Source organism: Eschscholzia californica, unplaced genomic scaffold (assembly GCF_041429995.1).
Source record: "Eschscholzia californica isolate CP2 unplaced genomic scaffold, dmEscCali1.0.p SCAF_1, whole genome shotgun sequence".
Classification (NCBI taxonomy): domain Eukaryota; kingdom Viridiplantae; phylum Streptophyta; class Magnoliopsida; order Ranunculales; family Papaveraceae; genus Eschscholzia; species Eschscholzia californica.
This window is the reverse complement of record NW_028238198.1, coordinates 47,368,467-47,394,661: the sequence shown is the minus strand read 5'-3', so window position 1 is coordinate 47,394,661 and position 26,195 is coordinate 47,368,467. Positions and strand designations below refer to the sequence as shown.

General features: G+C 36.7%; 1 protein-coding gene and 1 pseudogene across 2 annotated transcripts; one reads left to right on the top strand and one right to left on the bottom strand.

Annotated features, from left to right (window-relative positions):
- Positions 1–13,291: 13,291 nt before the first annotated feature.
- On the bottom strand, positions 13,292–14,167 carry LOC147567232 (vacuolar iron transporter homolog 4 pseudogene; annotated as a pseudogene). Its single transcript, XR_015237602.1, has one exon. The product of XR_015237602.1 is annotated as a vacuolar iron transporter homolog 4 pseudogene (transcript).
- A 2,554-nt stretch (positions 14,168–16,721) lies between these two features.
- On the top strand, positions 16,722–20,823 carry LOC147567231 (uncharacterized). The gene is made up of 3 exons (XM_086657383.1): positions 16,722–17,179; positions 17,908–20,297; positions 20,387–20,823. Exons 1-3 carry the CDS (start codon positions 16,722–16,724, stop codon positions 20,821–20,823), a joined length of 3,285 nt encoding a protein of 1,094 aa, XP_086513509.1.
- Positions 20,824–26,195: the final 5,372 nt, after the last annotated feature.

Below are 26,195 nucleotides of genomic sequence, written 5' to 3'. Positions count from 1 at the left end.
ATGTTTGACCCTTTTTCATGGTTCTTGTTTCCAACCACTAGTTGCTCATGTTGGTTCCCTTTGAGAAGAGTGCAGCATCTGAATCAAAACTCTCCGCCATTTGCTTTGCCAATGTCTCTTGATTGGAAAGCAGATTTTCTAATTCTTCGGTTGAAGGTTACTTTGCCCATCCTGGAATAGAGTTACCTAAAGGAGTGTTGATGTGGCGTGAAAATGCCACATTTAGGTCACTTAACTTTGATTAGTTAGTTCCTTTCGGGTTTTATTTCTAATTATTTATGTGTTTTTATTGCTAGGTAGTTTATTTGGGGTTTGGCGTGTAATTCGGAATAAAGAGAGCGAATTATCACATTTTCATCTTATGCGGCAAAAGGGAAGAAAAGAGCACCAGGGGTATTTTGGTCAAAATCAGAAGTCAAACAACAAGTGAAGTCAATGACGAGTCCGACTGTGAAAACGGAAGTCGATTCGGAGTTCGGACGGAGAAGTTGTGAATGAAAGAAGCCGAGGTTCGGTCTTGAAACAAGGATTCTATGAAGGCACCCCCCTTGGTTTTAAATGTAGAGACAAGATGAAGGCACTCCCTTGTTTTAGAAAGAAGCCCAACCCAAGAGCCCAAAGAGGAAGAGAATAATAGAGAACTTATGAGCACCCTCTCTTTGGTCCAAGTCAAATGGTCTAAGACTTAGTCAAGTTTGACTAAGTCTAGGGTTGTGTATACACAAGTGAGAAAGAGGGGTCAAAGGGGAGGAGGCTACTATTCATCATCTTCTTCACTAAGAAAGAAGAGAGAGAAAAAGGAGGCTAAAGGTTAGGGTTTTCTTGTTCTTGAGTTTAGGGTTTGAAAGAGAGGGAAAAAAGAGAGAAGGAGGAGGAGGCCGGCCAAGGCTGGCCGGCCAAGCTAGGCCGGCCTAGCTTTGGCCGGCACACATGGTCGCGAGAGCAGCCGGACAGCAGCTTGGAGGAAGCTTCCAGCAGCTGCTAAGGCCGGAACCGGAGCACGCATAGCACGGCACAACAGCAGCACGAGAGGGGCGGAACGGCCATGGACAGCAACCTAAGGAGCTTGCTCGGGACAGCTCCGGGTCTTCAACAGCTCGGGATTTCTCTTTGGCTGGCACATGGGCGACTCGGGATGCACCAGCAACTCAGATGCATACGGGATGCACTAGGGACGCGCGAATCTGGCCGGAATTCCATGGTTCTTGGCTTTGGCCGAACCCTAGCTTCTTTTGCCGGAATGTTCTAGGGTTTCCGGCCATAGTCTTGGCCGGAAACCTTAGGGCTTTTGTTCCCCATCTCCTTGGCTAACTTCCCCTTGTGTTTGATTTGGTTTTTGGTTGAAATTTCTTAGAGAGATAAAGCTTGGTGAAGCTTTAATGGTGGTGGGTTCTAAATGAAGAAGATGAGTCTGGTTGCTAAGGGGAGATCTGATTTTTGCTCGGGGAGATCCATTATGCACTGTTAAAGGGAAATCCAGAAATTTGCTAAGGGGAGATCGGCTGAACCTTAACTACTCAAATTTTCCGACGAACCTAGCCTCGAACCACATCGAAAAAGGGGATTTCTCATCATCTTCTTTTCATTTATTACTTATCACCATGTTAGCTAAATCAAGTGTGTCGTTAATGAGATGAAATGTGATGAATTTGTGATTATCTATGTGATGATTTAATGTTTTGATAATAAATTGATGTTCTCTTATTTTGATTACTTGTTTCAATCGTTTTTCATGTGTCTTATCAAGTACTTCGCATAGTTAATCGATTAGGCAAAGTGATCGATATCGATCGTAGTCTAGATCCAAATTTCATGTGTCTTGTCATGCACTTCACATAGTTAGGCGGCTAGACGACATTTTCGATGATTCGGTTTTAATTGTTTGGGAAGTTTGTTTGACTAAGTATTATCTCCGGACATACGTAGTGCTTATGAACATCCACCGTAGGAATCGAGACTAGGTTTGTATCAATATATTCGATTGGACCGTAAATAGTTGTAGGTTCACCACAACGGATTCCCGGACCTCGACACTTCTCTCACTTATTTGTTGGCTCCCTACTCTTGTTCCTTCAACTCCTCTCTCGAATCTCTCTCGCCCTCTCACATTGATATTTTAGTTTGTTTTACTTCCTTTATTCTCTTAGTACTCATTCATTCTAAAACCCTAATTTATCTTTGTTTTATTTCCAATTTAGTCTAAGTTAGCTTTTAATATCTAGACCGAGGGATAAGACCCTTCGATATCCAAGCTACCTTCCTATCCTTGGATCGATCCCGGCTTTGTCGGATTACTACTTGATACCTCCACTTGGGTGTGCAACCTTTTCGGGTGCATCAAATGAGAAATCTCCGTAATCTACCTTCACTTATCTCCTCATTCAGATCTAATTCTGAAATTTCAGCACAAATACTCTAAATCCGTAAGAAATATTCAGAAATAGACATACCTCCTTGTGTTAACATTGCTAATTTGTTTTCCAACAATTGCAATCTGGTTGTATTCTTTTGAGAAAACAACCTCTATAATATCTCCTAAACTTCCTTTGGTGAACTAATATCACGAACATGATAAATGAACTCTTTTCTAATTGAAGTTCTCTAGGCGAAAAGGGCTTTACCACATTGTATCCTCCATTTCCTTTGCGGTTCAGCATTTTTCGTATTATCAACAAAAATTTATGGTCCACCAACGACGAGTTCCCATAAGTCTTGACCTTGAAGATAAGCCTCCATGAACATTCTTCAGTACTTGTAGATTGTCTCTACAAGTTTCTCGACACCAAATTGTTGATTCAAGCTACTTCCCCCATTTGCAAACTCCATACTCTAATAAGAAACTTCCCCTACAACTTTCAATCCCCTCTAACAAAACAAAAAAGCTTGATAGACAAGAAGAGATAAAATAATTTCAAAGTTTCAGATATTGGCTCTGATACCATAAAACAAAAAACAGAAAAAACTAGAACAAGAAGAAGTAACACTTAGCAGATAGGAAAACTGTAGATATTTGAGAATGCTTTATTTCTACTTGAAGAAATCTGAGAAAACTAATTAGATCCATATCATATTTATAGTCATAAAACTAACAATAAACTCCTAAAAAGTTGCAACTACTCTTAGACTACTTTCCTAATAATTCTGTAACTAATACTTCATGATTTGACTGCTAAAAATTAGGAAACTAGATATTTGACTAAGTAAATAGAAACTTTACTACGTAGATGCACTAATGTTTAACATAAAAAGCATCCAATGAACAAATCACGATCTTTTGCTTCAAGCTAGAAAAGTTATTTGAAAATGAGAACCGATTTCGAAATGCATTATCCATACAAACGAGAAAAGAACTTTGTACTTGTAGCGCTATTGGATTTGAAAGGGACAGTGTTAAATTTACCATTGTTAATAAATCGGAAGATAGACATATATATATATATATATATATATATATATATATATATATATATCCAAAATAGAGGATACACAAATTATGTTTTTTGGAAAAGGGAAGTATATTAATCAAGTTGCTAAGGAAGCACTACCAAAAACAAACAGAAACATGAGAGTTACAACTTACACGAGAGAAAACAAAGAGGTGGAGAACCCAAAAAAGAACAAAATTAAAACAAGAAAAATATAAAACAGCCTAAGAAGGCTACATACATGAAATGTCATCCCAGTGAATGACTGATGTAGAGGAATTGACTGAAAAATACATGGAAGAAATTGATAAGGACAAGTATAAAGGTGACAGACTAAAAAGGGCAAAACCGAAGCTACTTGTGTCGAAATTAGACGAAATTTTGAGAGATGGTGTGAAATAACCTTCTACCCATTCATTGTGGCTTTGCCGCCCCCCCCCCCCCCCCCCCCCCACACAGACACACTTGGAGGGTCAAATTCCATTGTTTATGTCCTCAAAATAAACTTTTGGTAGTTTTTTTGGTGAGGGTTTTTAATTTAGGTATTCTCTTGAGATTCTAGTGTTTTATTTTCTTAGGAGTTGTTATTTGAATTTGATTAGGAAATCCGAAGGATATTTAAATGGGGACCTAGGAGTTGTTTTATTCATTCAGTTTAATCAATAAAGTTCAATATTTTAGTTTAAATTTTCTTAATTTCGATTTTTAGTCTTTAGACGAAGATCTAAGATATTTTCGGAGTTTTCCGCTACGTCAATGATGAAATCTGAGAACCTTAGTCTTTGTACCATGGTTGATTGCAGTTCTGACACAATATAGTTGATTTGATATTAGTAAATAGTTGGTCTTGATCCATCCACATGTATAACTCATCTCCAAGTAATCTATTATTCCTTTCTATCCACATGCACGAACAAATAGCAAAGGTGTGATAGAGGAGAAGAATTTCTTTTGGGTTTTGGGTTTGTTCCTATTAAAGGTATTGGACCCGACCCGTTAGGGTCCAACCGCTTTCCATACACCGGTCTCCACCTCCTTCTAATTATTGTATTCCTCCTCCTTCCAATTATTTGTATTAGGGTTTCTAATTGTATTATATTTAGGACTCCTATATTTCTATATATATCCATATTGTAAACCAATATCAATAAGCAAAGTTGATTGTATCTTGATTTCTCTTCTCGGTTAGCTTCTCTTTCTCGTTCTCATCTTGCTCTTGTTTGATTAGAACATTCAAGTTCTATAACTTCACATGGTATAAGAGCTAAGTTATTTTTTTTGAGAAACAATGTCTTTTACCGAGGACGTTAACTCTGCTGCTGCTACTACTACTCAACTTAATGCACCTTTTGATGTTCATCGCTCTGATTCACCCACCACAATTCTCATCACCCCACTTCTTTCTGAGGATAATTATGCCTCTTGGTCTCGAGGTATGAAGAAGGCTCTTCGAGCCAAAGATAAACTAGGTTTTGTTGATGGTTCTTTCCCAAAACCATGTTCTCCGAATGATTTTCACTCTTGGAAACGTTGCAACAATTTGGTTGCAAGTTGGATTATTAACTATGTCGATCCTAGTATTCGCTCTTCTATTCTTTATGATGATAACGCTGCTGATATATGGCGTAACTTATTTGATCGTTTTCATCAAACTAATGCTCTTTAGGTATTCTAACTTAGACGAGCAATTTCTTCCTTGAAGCAAGAGTCGCATGATGTCTCTACTAATTTTACTACTTTGAAATCGCTTCAAGATGAATTACAATTATTAATGGTTATCGAACCCTGTATTTGCAATCATGGCAATTCACTTATTGATCGAGTAAATCAAGAAAGAGGAATGGAGTTTTTGCAAGGACTATATGACCGTTTTTCGACTATTCGTAGTCAAATCTTAATCATGGATCCGTTCCCGTCTCTTCTTAAGATATATTGTCTTTCAAAGACAGCATGCTCTAAGGGCTTTGTAAATATATCCGTTATGTGATCTTGAGACTTGTAATACATCACTTCAATATCACCTTCTTTAACATGTTCACGAATAAAATGGTATCAAGGAACACATCGACTGGACCAACTTGAGGGCATTGAAGATGCTCTAACATATTTCTTAACCAAATTGCATGACAAACCATAGAGCTAGCGGCTACATGCCTCACAAGTAGATAAAGTCACAATGGGTTGTTTCTCAGAAGACCAAGTAAATATCGTATAACCCATAAAAAATACAAATCCCAATGTACTTTTTCTTTCATCTAAGTCTCCACCCCAATCACTATCGGAATAACTGATAAGCTTAAAATCTTGTTCACAAGAGAAAAAGAAACCATCATTGAGCGTACCTTTAACATATCGAAGGAGCCTCTTTGCAACATTAAGATGAGATTCAGCTGGTGTCTCCATGTACCTACTCACTAGCCCAACTCCGTAGAGAATATCTGGTCTTGTACATGTAAGATAACATAGACTTCCAGTCAAACTTTTGAAATATGTAGGATCGACATCACTTCTTGTGCATTTTCTCAATTCCACTCCACTTTCAAGAGGGGTGTTTACCGGATTACATGACTTCATTTTAAACCTTTTAAGGACTTCATTGGCATATCCTCTTCGGTAATATCAAATTCCTTAACCATGCTCTTCTTGGACTCATCAATTAGTCTTGAATCATTACAGGTGAATATCAAATCATCAACATAGAGACAAACAAATGACATACCTCCATCTTCTTTCACTTTCATATATAAAGTGTGCTCATGAGGACACTTTGCGAACCCATTTTCTTGAAAATACTTATCAATTCTTGCATTCTATGCATGTGGAGCTTGCTTTAACCCATAAGGGTCTTCTTCAACTTATAAACTTTATCTTCTTTTCTCTTTCTAACATAACCCGAAGGTTGTTCAACATATATCTCTTCTCTAGGATACCATTCAAAAATGCCGACTTGACATCAAGTTGATAAATATTCCAAGAATATTGAGCCGCTATAGAGATTAACAATCTTATTGTTTCCATACGAGCAACGGGAGTAAATACCTCACTATAATCAATGACGACTCTTTGCTTGTAACCTTTAGCTACAAGTCTTGCTTTATATCTTTGGACTTCTCTACTTGCATTCTTCTTTGTCTTATACACCCACTTTGCACCAATAGGTTTGTATTCCTTTGGCAAATTTGTTAATTCCCAAGTATCATTTTTTTTCAATTCCATCAATTTCTTCATTCTTGCATTTTCCCATTTTTCTTCTTGGATGTCCTCTTCATAACTAATAGGATCACAATCCATGAGAAAACAAGACAAGTTCAATTCTTCTTCATTATACAGAACTTCATAAATATCTCTCAAACTTCTAGTTTTCATTGGTCTTTCATTAGAACTTCCCCCCGATGATGAGGATGATGGTGTTTGTGGGTCTCTTTGAAATTCTCTTGGTGGTGCATCCTTTTTTTCTTCCCCTTCAAGTCTTAGTTCAACTTGAGTAATTTCATTTCCTTTCCATTCCAATGCCAAATCTTTTCAAATACCACATCTCTACTAAAGAGAACTTTATTGACAATTGGAGTAAATAGCTTGTAACATTTTGTTTGCTCATTATACTCAAGAAAAATACATATCTCACCTTTGTTATCAAGTTTTGTTCTTCTTGCTTCTGGTATCTCAGCATAAGCAATACATCCAAATATCTTTAAATGAGATACACTAGGCTTGTAATAACCCCATGGCTCTTGCAGTGTCTTCATATAGACACTTTTAGTGGGAGATCTATTTAACAAATATACGACACATGCAACGGCTTCACCCCAAAATTCTCTAGGCAAACTTTTTTCTTTTAACATGCTTCTTGCCATGTTTAATATGGTTCCATTTTTTTCTTTCAGCAACTCTATTTAGTTGTGGTGTGTATGACGGAGTAAGTTCATGAATAACCCCACGTTCTCTACAAAACATATCAAATGCTCTTGGGGTATATTCTCCACCTCTATCAGATCGTAGTTTCTTTATCATAAAATCACTTTGTTTCTCAACCATGTTCTTGAACTCTTTGAATAGTTCAAATACTTCGGATTTGTTTTTTAAGAAATAAACTCATGTTTTTCTACTAAAATCTTCAATAAAAGTAAGAAAGTAATTAGTACCTCCATTTGTTGGCTTCAATGAACCACAAACATCGATATGCACACGGTCTAATATATTAGATGTTTTCAACCTTCCTTATTTAGAAAAACTTGTTCGATGATGATTGCCAAATATACATCCTTCACACACTTTATTTGGGTGATCAATACATGGTAAGCCCCTAACAATAATCTTGTTTGTCAAGGTCTTCATCCCGTCAAAGTTTAGATGCCCAAGTCTCAAGTACCACAACCAAGATTCGTCTTTCACAATAGAGTTTAAGCATTTTACATCACCATGTTGAATGTTCAAAGGAAATAATCTATTTTTTGCCATCTTTACCTAGGCAATAAGAGTTCCACTTATATCTCTTAAAGTGAGATGAAAATCCTTCAATCTAATATCATATCCCTTATCTAAAAGTTGCCCTAAACTCAAAATATTAATCTTCATTTCGGGAAGATAATAAACATCGGAAATGTAGTTGTGTTTGTCGTTTTTTAGTTGAATGAGATAATTACCTTTTCCTAACATCAGAATCTTTGAGGAGTCACCAAACTTTATATTCCCTTTTACATTTTCATTTACTTCAACAAATAATTCTCTTTTCCCGCAGATATGATTACTCGCACCGGTATCGAAATACCAAGTATTTGTTTGTGATTCATCAAAACCATCAAGGGAAATTACAATGTAGGATCAACATTAATTTCTACTTCATCTTCAACAAGGTTCGATTCTTCCTTAACTTCATTTATATACCAACATTCATTTCTATAATGGCCAAGCTTGTGACAATTATAGCATTCAATATCCTTTTTGTCTCTACCTTGACCATTAGAAGGTCTAGTAATTTCCTATACCTCTTCCTCTTGGTTTATATGCTCCTCCTCTATTAAAATTTTTTTATTCCTCTGTGGCTTCCAAAGCCTCTTCTACGATTATCATAACCTCTACCATAACTGTCATAGTCTGTTTCTTTTTGGGGTGTATATATTTTTCTTCTGGAGTTACTTTTGCTTAAAGTACTTGATCAGCCGAACAATTTGAAGAGGTTGTAACATTGAGGCTAGTTTGTGGCTTGGTCTTCACTGACACACTATCGGGCCTTTCAGGTTAAGTTAGTGTTCAATGAGCCAATACCCGCTAAGAAAGTTCTTTACCTAAAGGCTTCTAGAAAGCGGTTTAAGGAGAGCGCATCGCATTACATCGATCTGCGCCGGTATCAGAGCCATCGAGGAGTTTCAAGGACCGATCACACCCTTTGTTCATGGATTTGCAAAGTTCTCATCAATTCATCTACCGTCATGGATTCCAAGTCTTTTGATTCTTCAACAATAATAACCACATTATCAACATTAGGTGTCAAAGACCGTACATTTTTCTCTATTACTCAAACATCATCACATTTTTCACCACACCCTTTTATTTCATTAACATTAGACAACACTCTTGAAACATAATTGGAGACAAGTTCTTCTTCATTGTTACTCAACCTTTCAAATTCACCGCGCAAAATTTGAAGACGAGCCTTCAATCCCTTGATAAAGTTTTTTTATCATTCTTTCTTGAATCTTGAAGGACATTTTTTTGCAAGTCATTCATAATATCCTCTTCTTCTAAAGTTGGCTCTACATAACCATTTTGAATAATATCCCACAAATCTTGAGATCTCAACAATACACTCATTTGAATGGACAAATGTCCGTAGTTTTCTTTTGTTAACCTAGGTATTTGAGATTGCACCATATTTGCCATTTTTCTTACAACATCCTCAATTTTTTTTACAAACCCTAGATTCTCAAAATGTTGAAATGATAAGATAACATGGCTCTGATACCATTTGTTGGAGATTTAAGAAAATATAACAACCATAACATAAAGGATCTCACACCATATACTCAAACTAACCATCCTTCAATCACAAATCTTCATTCAACATAAACACTAACATTGTTGTTGTTCTCTTCATTAACAAAGAAAAAAACATTCAAAGACATTAGCTAATGGCTATAGATACATACCAATTGATTACTTCAAATTTCTTCACAAAAGGATCTTCTCCAGAGAAAACCCTAGTTCTTTCTCTCTCTAAGGTTACTCAAGTAGTAGACATAAGAAACTCTACTACCTCTTTTCAATTAATTCAAGGAGCCCTTTTCCTTCTTTACCGCTTCTAGTTTGATAAAACCATTTACTCAAGCCCACATTCATATTAGGCCCAAACTCAAATTTGGTTAAAAAGCCACTTTCAACATAGCTGAGGGTCTACAAGTTTTTTTTCCATCCAACCCGGCGAGTCTTCTTTGAGCTGTCTAAATGACCCCAAAGAAAGTTACTAATGATCTTGTCAATCTTTTTTTTTTTTGAAGCCAAGGGAACAATTTCCATTAATAAGTGAATAAATCACAATGTTTACATGGATGAATTCTTATTTCTCTCCTCTCAAAACTTCATGAGAGTTAAATACCTTTAAATGCAAAGTGCCACATGAAGGGAAAGAAATTGGACTAGACACAGACACTATTGGGATCCTAAAGAACCATCCGAGAAGAGAGACCCTAAAGATCTAACAAAAAGAATCCTGAAGATTCGTGAAAGAAGACCCTAAAGGTCTGACAAAAAAAGAAAACAAACGAAACACCGCCATTGTCGCCGGAAAACCGCCATTGTCGCCAGAAAACCGCCAATTGTCGCTGAAAATCCGCCATTGTCGTCGGAAACCCGTCCTTGTCGCCGGATAACCGCCTCCATCACTCCACCATATCCATCATTGTGTAGAAGATAAAGTCGAACGAAACACCGATTATAGCCTTCTCCATTTCCATGAAGCAAAGAATCTTATATTTAGATTGATTATGATTGTGTTATATCTGCCGTTCTTAGACCCCGAAGCCGATTGATTGCCATCCACCTAAGACCTCTTTAGGGTTCAACATATGATGGTGATAATTAATGTGATGGTGATAATCAAAATACAAACTGTTTGCAGATGGAAAGAATTGAGATTGACTGAGTCGCCTGACATCGTTGATGGTGTTATATCTTTATTAGAAAACAAAAAAAAGGAATCCGGAGAGGCAAAAAAACTCCCTGTAAGGAACGAAGCAAACGGTTATTACCAAGTATATCTTTTTTGTCAATCTTCTTAATGATATAGCCATGCATTGCAAATACAAAAAGGAAGTAGATAGCTATCCCAGAAGGAGGATTTTTAAAGGAAAAATTTTAAAAATCTTAAGATATCTCTATTCCACCCTTCACACTTCATCTTTGAGATCCTAGTTGAGTTTTGCATTTGAGAGATTTTTTAAAGGAATTCTAAAAATCTTATGTAGCACTTTGAATTCCTGAGATGAGTTTTGCGTTGGAGGGTTTCTAAGATTGAGTTTTGCATTGGAGATGCTCTAAGCATTATATGAAAAGTGATAGAAAAGACTACAAATGTAGACCTACCCACAGGGGAGGTCGGGCCCAACGTAGTCGCTTTGGCCCCATCGTAATTATGCGCCTCATATTTCAAATTTTGTACGTCAATTTTCCAAATAATAATTATATTTTAAACAAATTCAAGGGTCCAAATCCTCCTTTAAGCATATCACAAATTTTATTTATTTTTTCTAGCATACACTATATATGGCCACAAACTTTAACTCGCTTGGGGCCTCCCTAATTCTTGGCTTGGCCCTGTCCTACACCTAAATAAGAATGGTCGCGGCTTTGGGGAATAAAGAATAATCTCCGGGGAATAAATTCTCTAGGGAATCCAAGTTTTTTTGTACATTCTCGGGGGCATATTTTATTCTAGTCCAAAAACTCACTTGATTAAACATTGATCCATAATCTTCTTCTTCTTTATCACCTTCACTACCACAACTTTCCACCACCGCCTTTCTTACAAAACAAAAACCTACCCCCCAAAATTAATTAGTGCTTCTAAGGTGTACTAACATTTGGGGACGCTTTTACTTGTAGTTGTAGGATTTGGACCTCAGTCTTCCCCGAAGAACATCCTATTGACCTTATATGTTCCAGCTCACTAACTCTGTTGTCTCAACAACTGCAACTCTTCATTAGCTTTTCTTTCATTAACCTAGCATGAAATATAGTATTATTTTACATCTATAAATTTATGAGAAACAGATACGCAGATGATAGTAAAAGTTGGAGAGAGAAATAGTTATACATAAAATGATAGTGTAAGTAAATTGCATTCATGTTTATAAAATCATTCTCAACTTGCAACACACGAATTTCAGCATCCTTAGCACCTTCATCTGCTTCATTTTCGAATTCCATTAAAGCTTCTTGATCATGATCATAAAGAGAAAATTCCCTTTCCCATCTTGAACATAGACTAAGAAGATTTGAACATTCAGATGCTCATTTCTGATTTTAATCAACCAATTTCTTTAAAGCATGAGCAGTTAGACTTGCTTCAAAATGAATCAAGAATTGACAAAAGTTTAACTCAAACTTAATCAAACCAAGGAAATAAAAATGAGCAAGTTAGAAACGAACCCTAGATCGCTTAATTAGTTCGTCATTTTCATTTAACCGAGCATGCCTACTAGAGTTTTGGTCTTGGAGATGTCTTCGAGCGTCTTCGGAACCTTTAAATTTTAGTTCTAATGTTTGTAAAGATACAGGAAGAACTAACCAAAAGTAGTTTGATTCTTTGATGTCTTCATCAAGCTCTTGAGGAAATTCTATTTTTCAGAACCCTAAATTTCTTAATTTTTCAAAACCCTAAATTACTTGTTTCAGACTATACTCGAAAGTCTAGAAATTATAGATCTGGTTCTGCAGGAAAGAATTTACGGTACTTGCGATTTCATAAACCCTATAAATGGAGAAGAGGAAGAAGAATACGAGGGAGAGAGAAAATTAGGGGGGAAATGTCTAATCAAGTCAAATTTTGGACGAAACATAAAATATGTCCCTCAATCAATATTTATTAACTAAATCTTTATTCCCCAGAGAATTTCTTTTATTCCCCAAAGCCGCCGCCATAAGAATCAACCGTCCATCAAGAGAGAGTTTACAAGAAAACATAAAACGTTGATTTCATTTATGTGTGGAGTAGACTTTGACTTGTAACCTCTTATAAATTATTCATTCTATATTTCTTCTTAGTTCTTTCTCTCTAAGTAATCTAATTCTCCTTGAATTCTAAACTAATCCTATTAATCAATACAACAATAAAGTTAGTGAATCCAAATATAATCTTTTTTTGCAAAATAAATAATTAAAGAGAATGTATGTCCTCCCAAGAGTAAAAGAGAGAAAAAGAATTATGAAGGTGCCTTCTCCAGTGATTCTTCTATAAATAGGTTTTCTGCAATATGAAGGTTATATACAAAAAAACTAGATTGTCTTACGTCAAATCAGCCAAAAAAAAAATTAAAAAGAAGTCTATTTAGTTTTATAGTTAACCTTTTGTGGTTTCAACTTGGTGTAATTCCTTGATAAGGTTATCAATATAACATTTACTAGGTAACACCAACACAACAAATTCTAGTGTTTCTTTGCAAATCGATAAAAAAAAAAGTGTGGTGGAGTAAATAATTTTTTAGAGTCAAATATAATTTTCTTTAGCAATTGACATATTTTAAAACTTTATTTTATGGAATCTAAGAGATCTATGGATTTATATAACTTTTATACCATTTCCACTTACGTGACAGCGCAATCGTCACCGTTAGGTTTGTTTGAAACCAGTGATTACAAAATGAGAAAATTAATTTTCTTACTAAAATCGATTTTCAGTGTTTGATTCAAACAAAAAAGGCAAGAAAACCATAACCCAAACCTTACAAAAGATACCAAAGCTTACACCAAAACATGTATTAAGGTACAAAAGAAACTAGAGTTATTGAAGCTCTAGACATCAATCACCATACACCAAAATGACATTAAAACCCCTTAGAGCCAATCAACTTAGTAAGACCAAAAGTAATAGCCATAGCACACCATCCCCCAAGCAAAACCCTTAAGCATGACCTCTTCACAGGGGCTTTCCCCAACACTGCTCCCACCACTCCAAACACCAACAAAGCCAAAGTCACTGCTCCTGCCACAACCCCCAACCTCACCTTATATTCTCTTATAAAGGAGGCAGCCAATAACGGAATGATCGCCCCAACGGAAAACGCAAGAGCTGATGCTAATGCAGCTTGAAACGGACTCGGCAACTTCTCTTTCTGATCACTGCTCATCTCATTTTCTCTCTTCATTTGAGCTACTTCTATATCTACCTGTGAGTAAACAGACACAAACTCTCCTATTGCCATACTACAAGCACCAGCTACTAAACCAGCAAATCCTGTAAGAACCATGACTTTGATATCTTCTTTAACAGCTCCTACTCCCATCATCAATGAAGCTGTAGATACTAAACCATCATTAGCTCCAAGAACTGCCGCTCTAAGCCACTGTCCTCTTTTCGAGTAATCAAATTCTTCTTCAACATCTACCCCAGTGACGGATAGTTTAACGTCAGTGTTGTTAGAGGATATTTGGTTCTCACCAGAAGCTTGTTGAGGGAATGCCATTGTCAAGGAAGGGAAGAACTAAAAAGAAATATGTATGTGCAAGGTACTAGAGAATGTTGGAATGATGAGTGTGGAAGACACACGCCCTTAGAAGGGTATTTATAACATATGGAGATATGCTCATACTCTAAAGCTAAGAGTAATGGCCACTATTACTAAAGGAGTCAATGGTGGGTAGGTATTCTTATTATAAATTTATAATGGTAGGGTGAAAAAAGGTAAGACAAATGCTAAACAAGGCTCCATAATAACTTTTTTTGGGCAAATAGCTGGAAAAACATGTATTTTTTTCGAAGCATTGTTAATCAATGTAATATTATAAAGTACTTACTCAAATTTTCTTTTTTGGGGGGGAACATATAACTTCACTGTAAGGCAAAGCCAAAGAGAAATACAAAACTGAAGTTACACGAAAAAAAAGACCAACACAGAAAAGGAAACCATGGTGCGCCTAAGAATTAATATAAAGAGCTTCAGGGGCCAAGTTGGGGAAAAGGAGAGTACTTTCCTCTCTCCAACAATTTACATGTTACATTTTGGTGTCTGGCAGCTTTATCGAGCAAAAATAAAAGTGTATATAGATGCGTCGAAACGTAATCCAATAAAACTATACTATCTGAAACTTTAATGTCAATCAGATAGGAAATGACAGATTCGTTTTCACAAGGAGAGTCGAATCAAGAAATCCTAAAATCAATCATGCGGGTTGGTAATGTTTACGGGCAGGTGTTCTTAAATCCTTGTGAGTCCTGACCTTGATAAGAAATAGTGTAGTTTTCACTATGTCGATGTTTTGAGAAAACAAGAAAAATTTTCAAGGTACAAAGTTTCCTAAGGGGTGAAAGCCAAAAGTTTATTCCAAACACATCCTTCTTCTCATGTCACCGGCAAAGGGTCGTCGACCTCTCTCATCTTCATCTCTTTCTCTCTCTCCTCCTCGGATCTCACTCTTTGATCTCTTTCTGTTTCTCTTTCAGTCTCTCAAATCTCTCTTTTTGTCTCTCTTTCGAATCTTTCTCTTTGACATCTCTTTCTCTATCTCGAATCTCTCCCCCCTCCTGACTGAAATCCTACGGTTTAAGTCGATATACAGGGAGACAGAGATTCGAGGGAGAGCGAGATATTAGAGAGAAAGAAGAGACATAACGACTATAGTGGTCGAAACTGGTAGTCGGAATTAGTGGCGGGAGGTGGTAGCCGGGATGGGTGGTCGGAGAAACTGAAAAAAAAAATGAAGGATACGTGGTGTTTGGAGAAAACAAAAGATTACCAAAAAAAAAATTGTTTGTACCCAAAAGTTTATACTCCGAAAAATTTATTTGATTCCCCAAGATATCGACGAGATTATATGAAACAAATGGCATAAAGGTAGGTAAGGAAAGAACCCAAAGAAACTAAACCAAAAAGAGCACTTCGAAAATGAAGAATCTTAACTCTTTGGAACTTATAAGCTAAGATATTTCCTAGTGGTTCACTTGGCAAAAGTGACATATTGGATCAAAATAGATAGTAGGGTCTATATTTGGAAACAGTTCAGTGTTTGTTTTGGACAAATGATGCCCTTTGGTTTAAGTTTTCTTATTCCATTTTATTTTCTTGTTAACACTCTTCCATTTTTATTTCTCAACTAGAGAAAAAACAAAAGGGAAAACATGACATCAAAAAATGTTTGCGGGAATCGGGGAATGTAACTATCAAGAATCATACATAGTATACTTTATTACAACCAAGGTTCACAGATGATGTGAAAGCTACCTTCAAGCAGAAAATCAGAATTGAGAATGACAGACAAACCAGAGAAGGAATAACTGATCGAAATATTAATAGGAAAATGATGGAGGAACCGGTGGCATCTCAACTGATAGGAGAAGATCAAATAATCCAAACAGATTCCCATGAGGTACGCAAACCACTGAACATGGGAATTGTCAAGAAATTCAAATTTTTACCGCGGAATGGAGCCGCAAGTTCGAACAATAGTCAATTGGACGACAACATGATAACTGAAATAACCGTAACTGAGCACATTGGGCGAGACAAGGTAAGGGATGAAAAAATTCAGAGACATAAGTCAAAAGAAGGCATTGTAACAAAACAAGTGGATGAGGAACTAAAGAAGTTGGAGATCTCCCGAAAAACTACTGAGAAGATAGCAGATGATAACTTTATTCAGGAACAAACAAGTAGGCTAATGCTTTCAAAACAAGAGGGACAATGTAAAAATCAGTCTGAGTTACCAAGTTTAAAAAAGAAATGTGTTGCTGGATCCATAAAAAATGTTAAAGGTGGAAAGAACAAAAATTCGAACAAAGAGGCAATGATTGAGGGAGTTGGCCATCAGATACAGGAAGCAACAAAAGCTCAACAGGTACTAAATCAGGAACAAATTATTTTTTTATAAAAGAAATGAGCAGGGTTCGTGGAAGAAGATGGCTCGTGAATTAACGACAAATATACCCAACACATTCATAAACCCGGAGAAGTTGAAAAAGGGAACATGGGCCGAAACAGATATAGAGATGAGTGAAAGTGGAGATGAACTTAAGAGAGCTAGGAAGGAGATCATTAATGAGGAAACTGTAGGGGTTAAGGCGGCCAGCCCTCAAAGGCCGCAAGCTCAATGATACTACATAGCTGGAATTGTCGGGGAGTGGGGAATGCTCCGACAATTCTGTCCGTGAATTCATTCCTCCGGGCAACTAAACCTTCAATTATGTTCTTGTCCGAGACAAAGCTACAACAACATTCTTCAGAAATTTGGATTCAGAAATTAATATACAAGAATCATTATATTGTGCCGTCTATTGGATTGAGTGGGGGGCTTTGGCTCATTTGGGATGACGAGGTGAGCATCGAGATAGTATCGTCTTCTCCGAATCATATCCATTCTAGAATTTTGGAGGTTGGAATTACAGAGAAATGGAGTCTATTAACAGTTTATGGGCCACCAAATAGTAATGATAGAGGGGACTTCTGGGATTTTATGAGAAATTTTAACATCCAAATTAGTGAACCATGGTGTGCAATGGGGGATTTTAATGCTATTACAACGGAAGTAGAGAAATGGGGAGGAACAAGGTTGAATAGACGTTCTGCTGAACAATTCAGATCGATGATCTCAGATTGTGACTTAATAGATATTGGATACTCAGGTCCGGCTTAAAAATGGGTAAATGGCAGAGAAATCAACACACATATCAGAGAAAGATTGGATAGAGTGCTTGCAAATACACAATGGAGACTCCGGTTTCCTGACTCAATTGTGAAACACCTTCCACGAATCAATAGCGACCACGCTCCAATCATGTTAAACACTGTTAAACCAAAAATTAAAGGGCAAATCCCCTTCAGATTCGAAGCTCACTGGACACTTCATGGTGAATTTGATGATATGATGATAGAAAATTGGGGAACAATAAGAGGAGCTTTTATACAGAAGCTGCCACAACTTGCAAGAAAATTAAAAAAGTGGAGTGATGAAAAAGTGGGACAACTCTTTAATCAAATCAAAGAGGCCGAACAAGCGCTGCTCTCGGCGCAAAATAGGCCACCATCGAGTGATGCCATTGAAGAAGAAAATCGTGTGGTGATGAGACTAACACAGTTAAAGAGAATGGAAGAAATTTTTTTGCTGCAAAGGGCAAAAAAACATTGGGTACAGGATATAGATAAAAATACAAAATTTTTCCACATTTCGTTCTAAATAGAAGGAGGAAAAATAATATTCTTATGGTTAGGTTAGATGATCATTCCTGGTCTAACAACCCGACAATTATTACTAATGTTTTTCTTGACCACTTTTACAGGGCTTCTAGAGCAGAACCAACTTCAGGATTTCTTGAGAATTTGAAGATTACTGACTGTCCCCTATCAATAAGTGAAAACGAGCTAATTAGCCTCCCACCAACGAAGGAGGAAATCTGGCAGACAGTTAAAGAGATGAAGTCGTGTAAAGCTCCGGGTCCAGATGGTTTCTCCGCCATTTTTTACAAAAGATGTTGGAACGTTATTGGTGATGAAGTTACCTCTCAAATTCGTACTATTTTTTATTCAGGACAACTTCCAGGTAATCTGAACCATACTAACATTGCTTTAATTCCAAAAAGGAAAATCGTTGAAAGACCGATTGATTATAGACCGATTGCCTTATGCAATGTCCTATATAGAGTGATTACCAAGATCCTTACAAATAGAGTCAGACCGTTTGTTGGTAAATTAATTTCAAATGTGCAGAATGCGTTCATTCCGGGTCGACAGATATCAGATAATATCATAATAGCCCAAGAAATATTTCACTCACTTTCTACTACATCAATGAAAGAAGGAGCATTTGCTTTGAAGGTTGATATGGCAAAAGCCTATGACCGGGTCGATTGGGGTTTTTTACGAGAAGTGCTACAAAGGTTTGGCATTATTGGTAACACACAAAGACTCATTATGAATTGTGTTACAACTACTTCATTCTCTATTCTATTGAACGGCAGACCAAAGGGCTTCTTTTATAGTGAGAGAGGTTTACGACAGGGTTGTCCTCTTAGTCCTTATTTGTTTATCTTATGTTCGGAGACTCTCACAAAGTTGGTAGTTCAAGCAGAAACAAACGGTTTATATCATGGCCTGAAAATCAACAGATATGCTCCTAGTATTAGTCACCTCATGTTTGCAGATGATTTGTTTTTCTTCGGCAAAGCTTCGAATGAAAATATTAATGCATTGAAGAAATTATTAGATTGTTATGCGAATTGTTCAGGGCAGAAAATAAATTACACAAAATCATCCTTACACTTAAGCGCAAATTGCGCTATTGAAAAGAAGGAGGGGATCTTAAACGTTATGGGGGTTAAGGAGATGGATTCTGAAGATGTATATTTGGGGAATTTCTTATTGAAGCCAAAATACAAAATCTCATCGTATGATTATATTGTCCAGAAAGTGGAAAAGAAGCTTATGGGGTGGAAAAGAAACACTCTTTCCCATGCGGGAAGGACCACTTTACTGAAGAGTGAGCTTTCATCAATCCCAATATATTTTTTGTCGACAAATTTAGTACCGAAAGGAGTTATTGATAAAATTGAGAAATGTCAAAGGAACTTTTGGTGGGGACATAATTCAGAAGTGTCGAAGATGCACTATATAAATTGGGATAGGTTACAAGAGAATCAGAAGAATGGAGGGCTTGGTATAAGAAACATGGGTCTTGTTAATCAAGCATTGATCGGAAAATTAGTTTGGAGATTTGTGAATGAACCAAATGCTTTATGGGTGCGGCTTCTCAAAGCTAAATACCTAAAACATTTGGATTTTTGGCAGTTCAAGCCTAAACAGTCCGCTTTATCGACTGCTACATGGCAAGGTATTCTGAAAATGCGAGAACGAGTAAAAGAAGGGATGTGTTTTCTTGTAGGGAACGGGAAAAATATCAGAATATGGAAAGACCCTTGGGTACCGACATTGAGGGGATTTATTCCAGGTAAACGAAGTGATAGAGAGGCCCTACCGTCACCGATCTTCGTCCATGATTTAATAGATGGGCAGGGATTATGGAAGAAATCGATAATTGAGCAGTTATTCGACTCTCTTGCTGCAAAAGAGATTCTTAAAATCAAATTACCGAGAAGAGATACAAGTAATAAGATGGTATGGATTCAAACCGAGAAGGGAGTCTTTACAACAAAATCATTATACACATCGATTATAAAGGCGAAACCATCAACATCCAAGACTTTAGAACTGCCGAATGAGTTGAAATGGAAAAAAGTATGGTCAAAGTTCAATCTTGCACCAAGAGTGAGAACCTTCATTTGGAGAATATTGAATGATGCATTGCCAACAAAGAAAAGAGCACTACGGTTTAATACTACAATATCTCAATTGTGTGAGTTTTGTAGCGAAGAAGTGGAGGACATAGATCATATATTCAAAAATTGCCGCATGGCAAGAGAAATATGGATTTGTCCGCCACTTAACCTGAGATTGGAAGGACAAAGAAGCTTTCATGATATTTTATGTGATTGGATAGCAGGGGAAGAAGAAGAGAAGATAGTTACATTACGGTTTTGTGTTGCTTGGTATCTATGGAAAGCGAGAAATAAATTGGTTTTCGATAAATTCTTGCAAGGAGGGAGACAAATTATAAATGCAGCAATGAAATTGAATGATGAGTTTATGAATTCAGGGCACTCATTAGGTGCTTCAAGTGAGGAGAATATGTTATTAATTCAGAGGTTTGGAAGCCCCCTTTGACGGAGGAACTTAAAGTAAACTTTGATGCGGGTTATAAGGAAGGGCAAGCAAAGCTTGCAGCTGTTTGCAGAACCTCAACCGGTGACTTTGTGATGGCCTTGGCTCACGAAACAAGCGCTACATCGGCACTTGAAGCTGAAGCTAAAGCAACACTTTTAGCCTCAATGTTAGCTGCAGACTTACCTCAATATGATTTTATTATCGAAGGGGACGCCTTGAATGTGGTAACGGCTTGCTCAAACCTAGAAGACGATATACCATGGAAGATTCGATCTATTGTGCTTGATATTAAAAATAATACTGCACTTCTCAATAAGTGTAGTTTTGCTTATTGCCCTAGAAATGCGAATAAAGTCGCACATTTGCTAGCTAATTCTTATACTAGGAACAATTCTGACACACCAAGTGTATTGATTACGGTTCCTGAGAGTATTGTAAGTCAGTTGGAGACAGATAAATCCAACATTTCTATGATTTGAGATTAAATAAAGTTAGGCTGAGCCTATTTTCATCAAAAAAAAATACATTATCAAATTATTTTTGAGAATGGAATTGTACTTGCATTTAGGAACGAATGTGATTACTCGTAAAAGTTAATTGAATCTAGATGTGAGAAGAATGTCACGTCACTCACTATGTCATAAGCCCAAAGTAGCATTTTCCATTTTTGCGATTGGCCTTCTCGATTTATTTTTATTTTATTTTTGCTTTCATTAATGTTTCATTTTCTTAGTTTTGCCAACTTATTTATATTTAGAAATTATCAGTCTACTTTCTCAAGCACCTAATGAAAATTTTGACATTACTTGGTTAGATTCTTAGTATTGTGTATACTCAACGTTTAACTTTTTTCTGTTGTTCTAATAAGGTCACTAGTTTTGCTATCAAAGGATTTCGTATGAATGAAGGAATATGAGTTATTATGTTATATTCATATACACCAAACATGAGCTAAAAGTACATTTTTAAATGTAGTGCTTCTCTAGTCCACCCTAAAACATATATAATCCAATTTTCCTCTACATAGAAAGATCAAATGTTGTATTATTTGGTTGTGATGTGGCCCCGTAGTAGGCTCTATTGGGGTTGTAGGCCTTCTAAGAACCATAATAGGAGTCGTAGCTATAGTTAGTTTTGTGAAAAAAGATGGTAAATGCCTAAATGGAAAGATAGAGAAAAAAAATTTAAAGAAAGGGGAGTAGATAGAGAGAGAATGAGATAAAAAGCAAATATGATAAAATTGTCAAAATACAACACGTACCAAACAAACTATTCTATTATAGAATTGTGTGGACTAATCCTGTGGCCAACATTTTTTTTTTTTTTTTGTGTGTGCGCGGGGATAATCAACTAGTGATATTATCCACTTTGTTATTTTAAGAGCTGCTTAATTTCTTATAGGTACTTGGTCCACTACACATACAATAAGGAGCCAATAAGACTATTGGAACCAAAAAGACCTACTTGCTTTTGACTTGTGTGTGGATCTCCTCATGGGAAAGCATTTGGAGTGAGAGGCGAACAAATATTAATAAAGGGTAGGGAGTGTGGTTTCCACAAGACTGCCACCAACTCAATCTAAATTTAGGTAAATATACATGTGGATGTCATACACACACTTATATACAGACCTCTTCAACAAAATAACAAAATAAAAAGGTTCGGTTCTTTTAAGAAATAAAAAAGTTCTGGAGTGAAAAATTTAAAGAGAAAACACAAAATTTTAAAGGAAAATAAAACACAACTTCTTCTTCCTCATCTCTCACCACCACCACAAAATCCAGCCACCACCACTCTCGTTATTTTTTTTTCTATTGAACTGTATTTATGTATTAAAATCTAAGAGTCATTACAAGGAATAAAAATATTATTACAGTACAGTTTTACAAGAAAGTAAGGTACGTTCTGTCATGTCTTGGATTTGTTTTTTTTCCTCGCCCATTTTGCTAATAAGTCTGCTTGAGTATTGAGATTCCTGCATGTGTGTTGGAATTGAACTGCTTCAAACATGTTTTTCATTTCCTTTATTTTCTGGATGTGGAGTTTGGATTGTCATTGTACTTCGTGTTTTTTGTCTTGGATGTTTTTTATTACATTTATATTATCACTTTCTAGAATTATATTTCGGAAGTTCTGAGATTCCGCACAAATGAGGCCATTAAGAATTGCTACAGTTTCGCTTTTTTCACTGTTTCTGCATCTAGTGGTTGATATGTGTGCCGCTATAAATTTCGATTCTGAGTTGTGGACAATAAGACTGAGTCCAGTGACCCTTGGTTGTTTTTAAAGGATGCATCAACGTTTATTTTTAGGAAATTTTGTTTTGGCGGCTGCCACTTTTCTATAATTTTTTGTTTGATTTGTATAATTTTATTTTGCGATTCCGGATATGTTACTATCATGTTTATAATCTTATCTAAGTTGTTGATTTCATGTTGGAAACAGTGATCACAACGGGTTTTCCAGCTAATCTACTCTCGTTATTATTCTCCATTTTTTTCCTTCTCTTTGTCCACAACTACTTCCATTTATTTTTCTCTCTATATTCTTCCCTTTACTCTTTTTTCTCTCTATCTCTTTAGTCTTCTCTCTCTACAATCTTGTCTTTATACAGTTTTCTCTCTCTCTCTCTCTTTTTATCTAATCCGGCAAAGGGGAGGATCTCCTTCGTCGGAAAACCGATCTGGTTTGGAGAAATTCCCAAACCAGATCAACTACTGGTTTAAGGGATCTCGCAAACCAATGATTGGTGTGGAAACTTCCTAAACCAGTACGCAGGTTAGTATTTTCCCAACTAGTTCTTGCTGGTTTGGGTCCTTCTAAACCAGTTCGGTTTTGAGGTAGGAGATTCCCAGACCACTGCAGTTTTCCGACGATATTTTCTTCGCCGAAAAACGACTAGAGAGAAGAGTCGGGGAAAGAAAGAAGGGGGATAAGAGAGAGAGAGGGACAAAGGGAGAAGAGGGAGAGGAAGGAAGATAGTGTTGGTGATGGACGAATGAGAATAAAGATTCTCAAAAAAATAGAAGTTTGCCGCCAATGGTCATTTGTCGGCGGCCATTAACAGAGTTGATAAAAGATTGTGGTTTAGGTCAGGGCCGACCCTGAGGGGGAAGCGAGCAAAGCCTCGGTTTGGGCCCCCAGGGCCAAAGGGTCTCCTAAAAGACTACAAAAAATCAGTTTTGGAGGTCCCATTTTATTTCATCTTCATAACACAAATTACCAGACCTAACAAGTTGTCTACTTTAGCTCAGTTGGCAGAAAACATGTTGGAGAGTCCAAACAACCCAATCTCAATCCCAAATATAAGCATTTTTTCTTTCATATTAAATTGTATTTTTTTAATACTTTAATGGATACTTCCACTACCATCACCATTATTAAACTTCAACTAGCACCATTAAACAGTCTTTTCCTAATTACTTTAGTTCACATTTCTGCCACCACCACCAGGGGCGGGGCCACTAAGGGTCCTGTGGGGGCGCATGCCCCCACAAGCTCCTTAGTGACCTTCTTGTCTTCTTCATAAATGGAAACTAAACCTTTTTATATGGAAACCATTCACCCTATATATCCACCACATATTAACCAATTAATAATCTAACTTAAGCCTATTTTGGAAATAAATCAATTCCTAGTATTTTTTTACTTCAAACTCATACGTTTATTAAGATCCTTAAGATAAGATGAGAAAACATTTTAAAGGCGCATCTCGTTCTTGTTAAAAGAGTCTTTAAGTTAAAAGTACTCGCAAGTTCTAAAATTTTAAAAAACGCTCCTAAGTACGATTTTGTTTTGCTCAAAATCGATAGACTCGAGACTCAAGATTCAAAACTACCATTTTCTAGCGAAAGACAATGAAACCGCATTTACCAAGTCAAAGAGAATGCGTAACAAGAAGGGCAAGATGACGTAGTCAAACTTTTCTAAGATCAAACAACAACATATTAATTGAATTTTTTTTTTCAACGTTGTCGTTTTTTAAATATGGTAAACTTTTGTGTGAATTAAACTTTTTCCATTAAGGCGACCCAGGAGGAATTCAACACGGTAAACTAAATATTATGAATGAATAAATAACGCCTTATTTACTTATGATACTTTTTTTTACAATGAAAATGTGCCCCCAGAAAAGAAATTTTCTGGCTTCGCCACTGACCACCACGACTACTAAACCTCCACCATTGTACCTCAACTACCACCAATACAATTACAAAACCTCTACCATTGTACCTCCACTATCACCACTGTCATCACCACGACCGCCACCATTACTAAACTTCAACTAACTCCATAAAGTATTTTTTTTTTAATTATTTAGTTGACATTTCTACCACCACCACGACTACTGAACCTCCACCACAACTACTAAACTTCCACCATTGTACCTCCACTACCACTACCACAATTACAAAACATCTACCTTTATACCTCCACTACCACCATCGTTATCACCACGACCACCACCATCATCGCTAAACCTTAACACCAGCATCACTAAACCTTAACACCAGCATCACTAAACCTCCACCACCACAACCACCATCAAATCACAACCAACACTATCACCATAAGACAAAAAAAAGACCAAAAATTTTTTTGGATTCTTTTCTCAGAGAAACATATTCTAATATATTTTCTCGGTTAAAAAAAATTGAAAAATCCATTGACTCGACGAATTCCGAACTTGCTTAACTACTTGATTGGGAGATCAAACTAAGGACCGATAAGACGTTTCCGAATCCGAGTCGATTTCCGAGTAACTCAATCTGATCGTTCCATTCAAACTGTTCCATTTAGACTGCAAGTTATGAGCTCAAGTTTCATGTTTTTATCTCACATTATGTGCAAGGAAAATGTAGAAAATTCCGATATATTTATTTTTTTTCTTTTGAAACGCGTCTAAGCCACATTCTTAAAACTCGCTTCAGGAAGCCAAAATCTAAGGATCGACTCTGGCCAGGGTCGGCCCTGAGGGGGAAGCGAGCAAAGCCTAGCTTCGGGCCCCCCAGGGACAAAGATCCTCACAAGAAGAATAAGTAGAAAGAAGTAAGGAGCCCCAATTGTGCTTATTTTTCTAAAATTTGTACTAAATACAATAAGTAGTTTATAATATATCAATTGGTGAAAAACATGTTAGAGTATCCAACCAACCTAAGTTCGATCCGGTGCGGAAGCATTTTATTAGCTTCTTAAATTATCTATTTATGTTTTTTACTTTACTTCTACCACCACAATTGCTAAACCTCTACCATGTACCTGAAGGAGTTGAAGGAGATGTCCTTCGACCAAGATGGCAATGCGAGCAATATGTCGGCTAGGACAATTGATGAAGAAGATCATCAAGTTCGATTGATTTAGGGGTCATAGTGTTTAGCTAGAAACCAACTACGATCGTCGAATTACGAAGTAATTCGCGGCTAACTTCGATCGGATCCTACATCGGGTTACACATAAGAATGGGTATTTAATCGGGTGATATGACTAGTGGGAGTGTGATGTAACATTTGATAATGTCCCATAAACATATCTCACAGGCCTAAATAGAATTTGGGCAAAAGATAGCAAAAAGGCCCGAAATAAGGGTTTTGAGCCTAGGCCGGTTCGGGTACTTCTGGGACTCGGATTGGGATGAGTTTTGGAGGGTGAGTTCTGACATACCCAGTAGTATTCACGCAAAATTTCGTGGTGTTTGGAAAGCTCCTCCTTAGAAAATATCATTAATTGCTATTTTCGACTATTTCCCTAAATCTTGTTCTAAAGGGTGTTTTAGGAAACCTTTGAGGAGGTGTATTCTCATTAGGGTTCTATATAAACACTCTTAGGGCAGAGAATAAGGTGTGGAATTTAT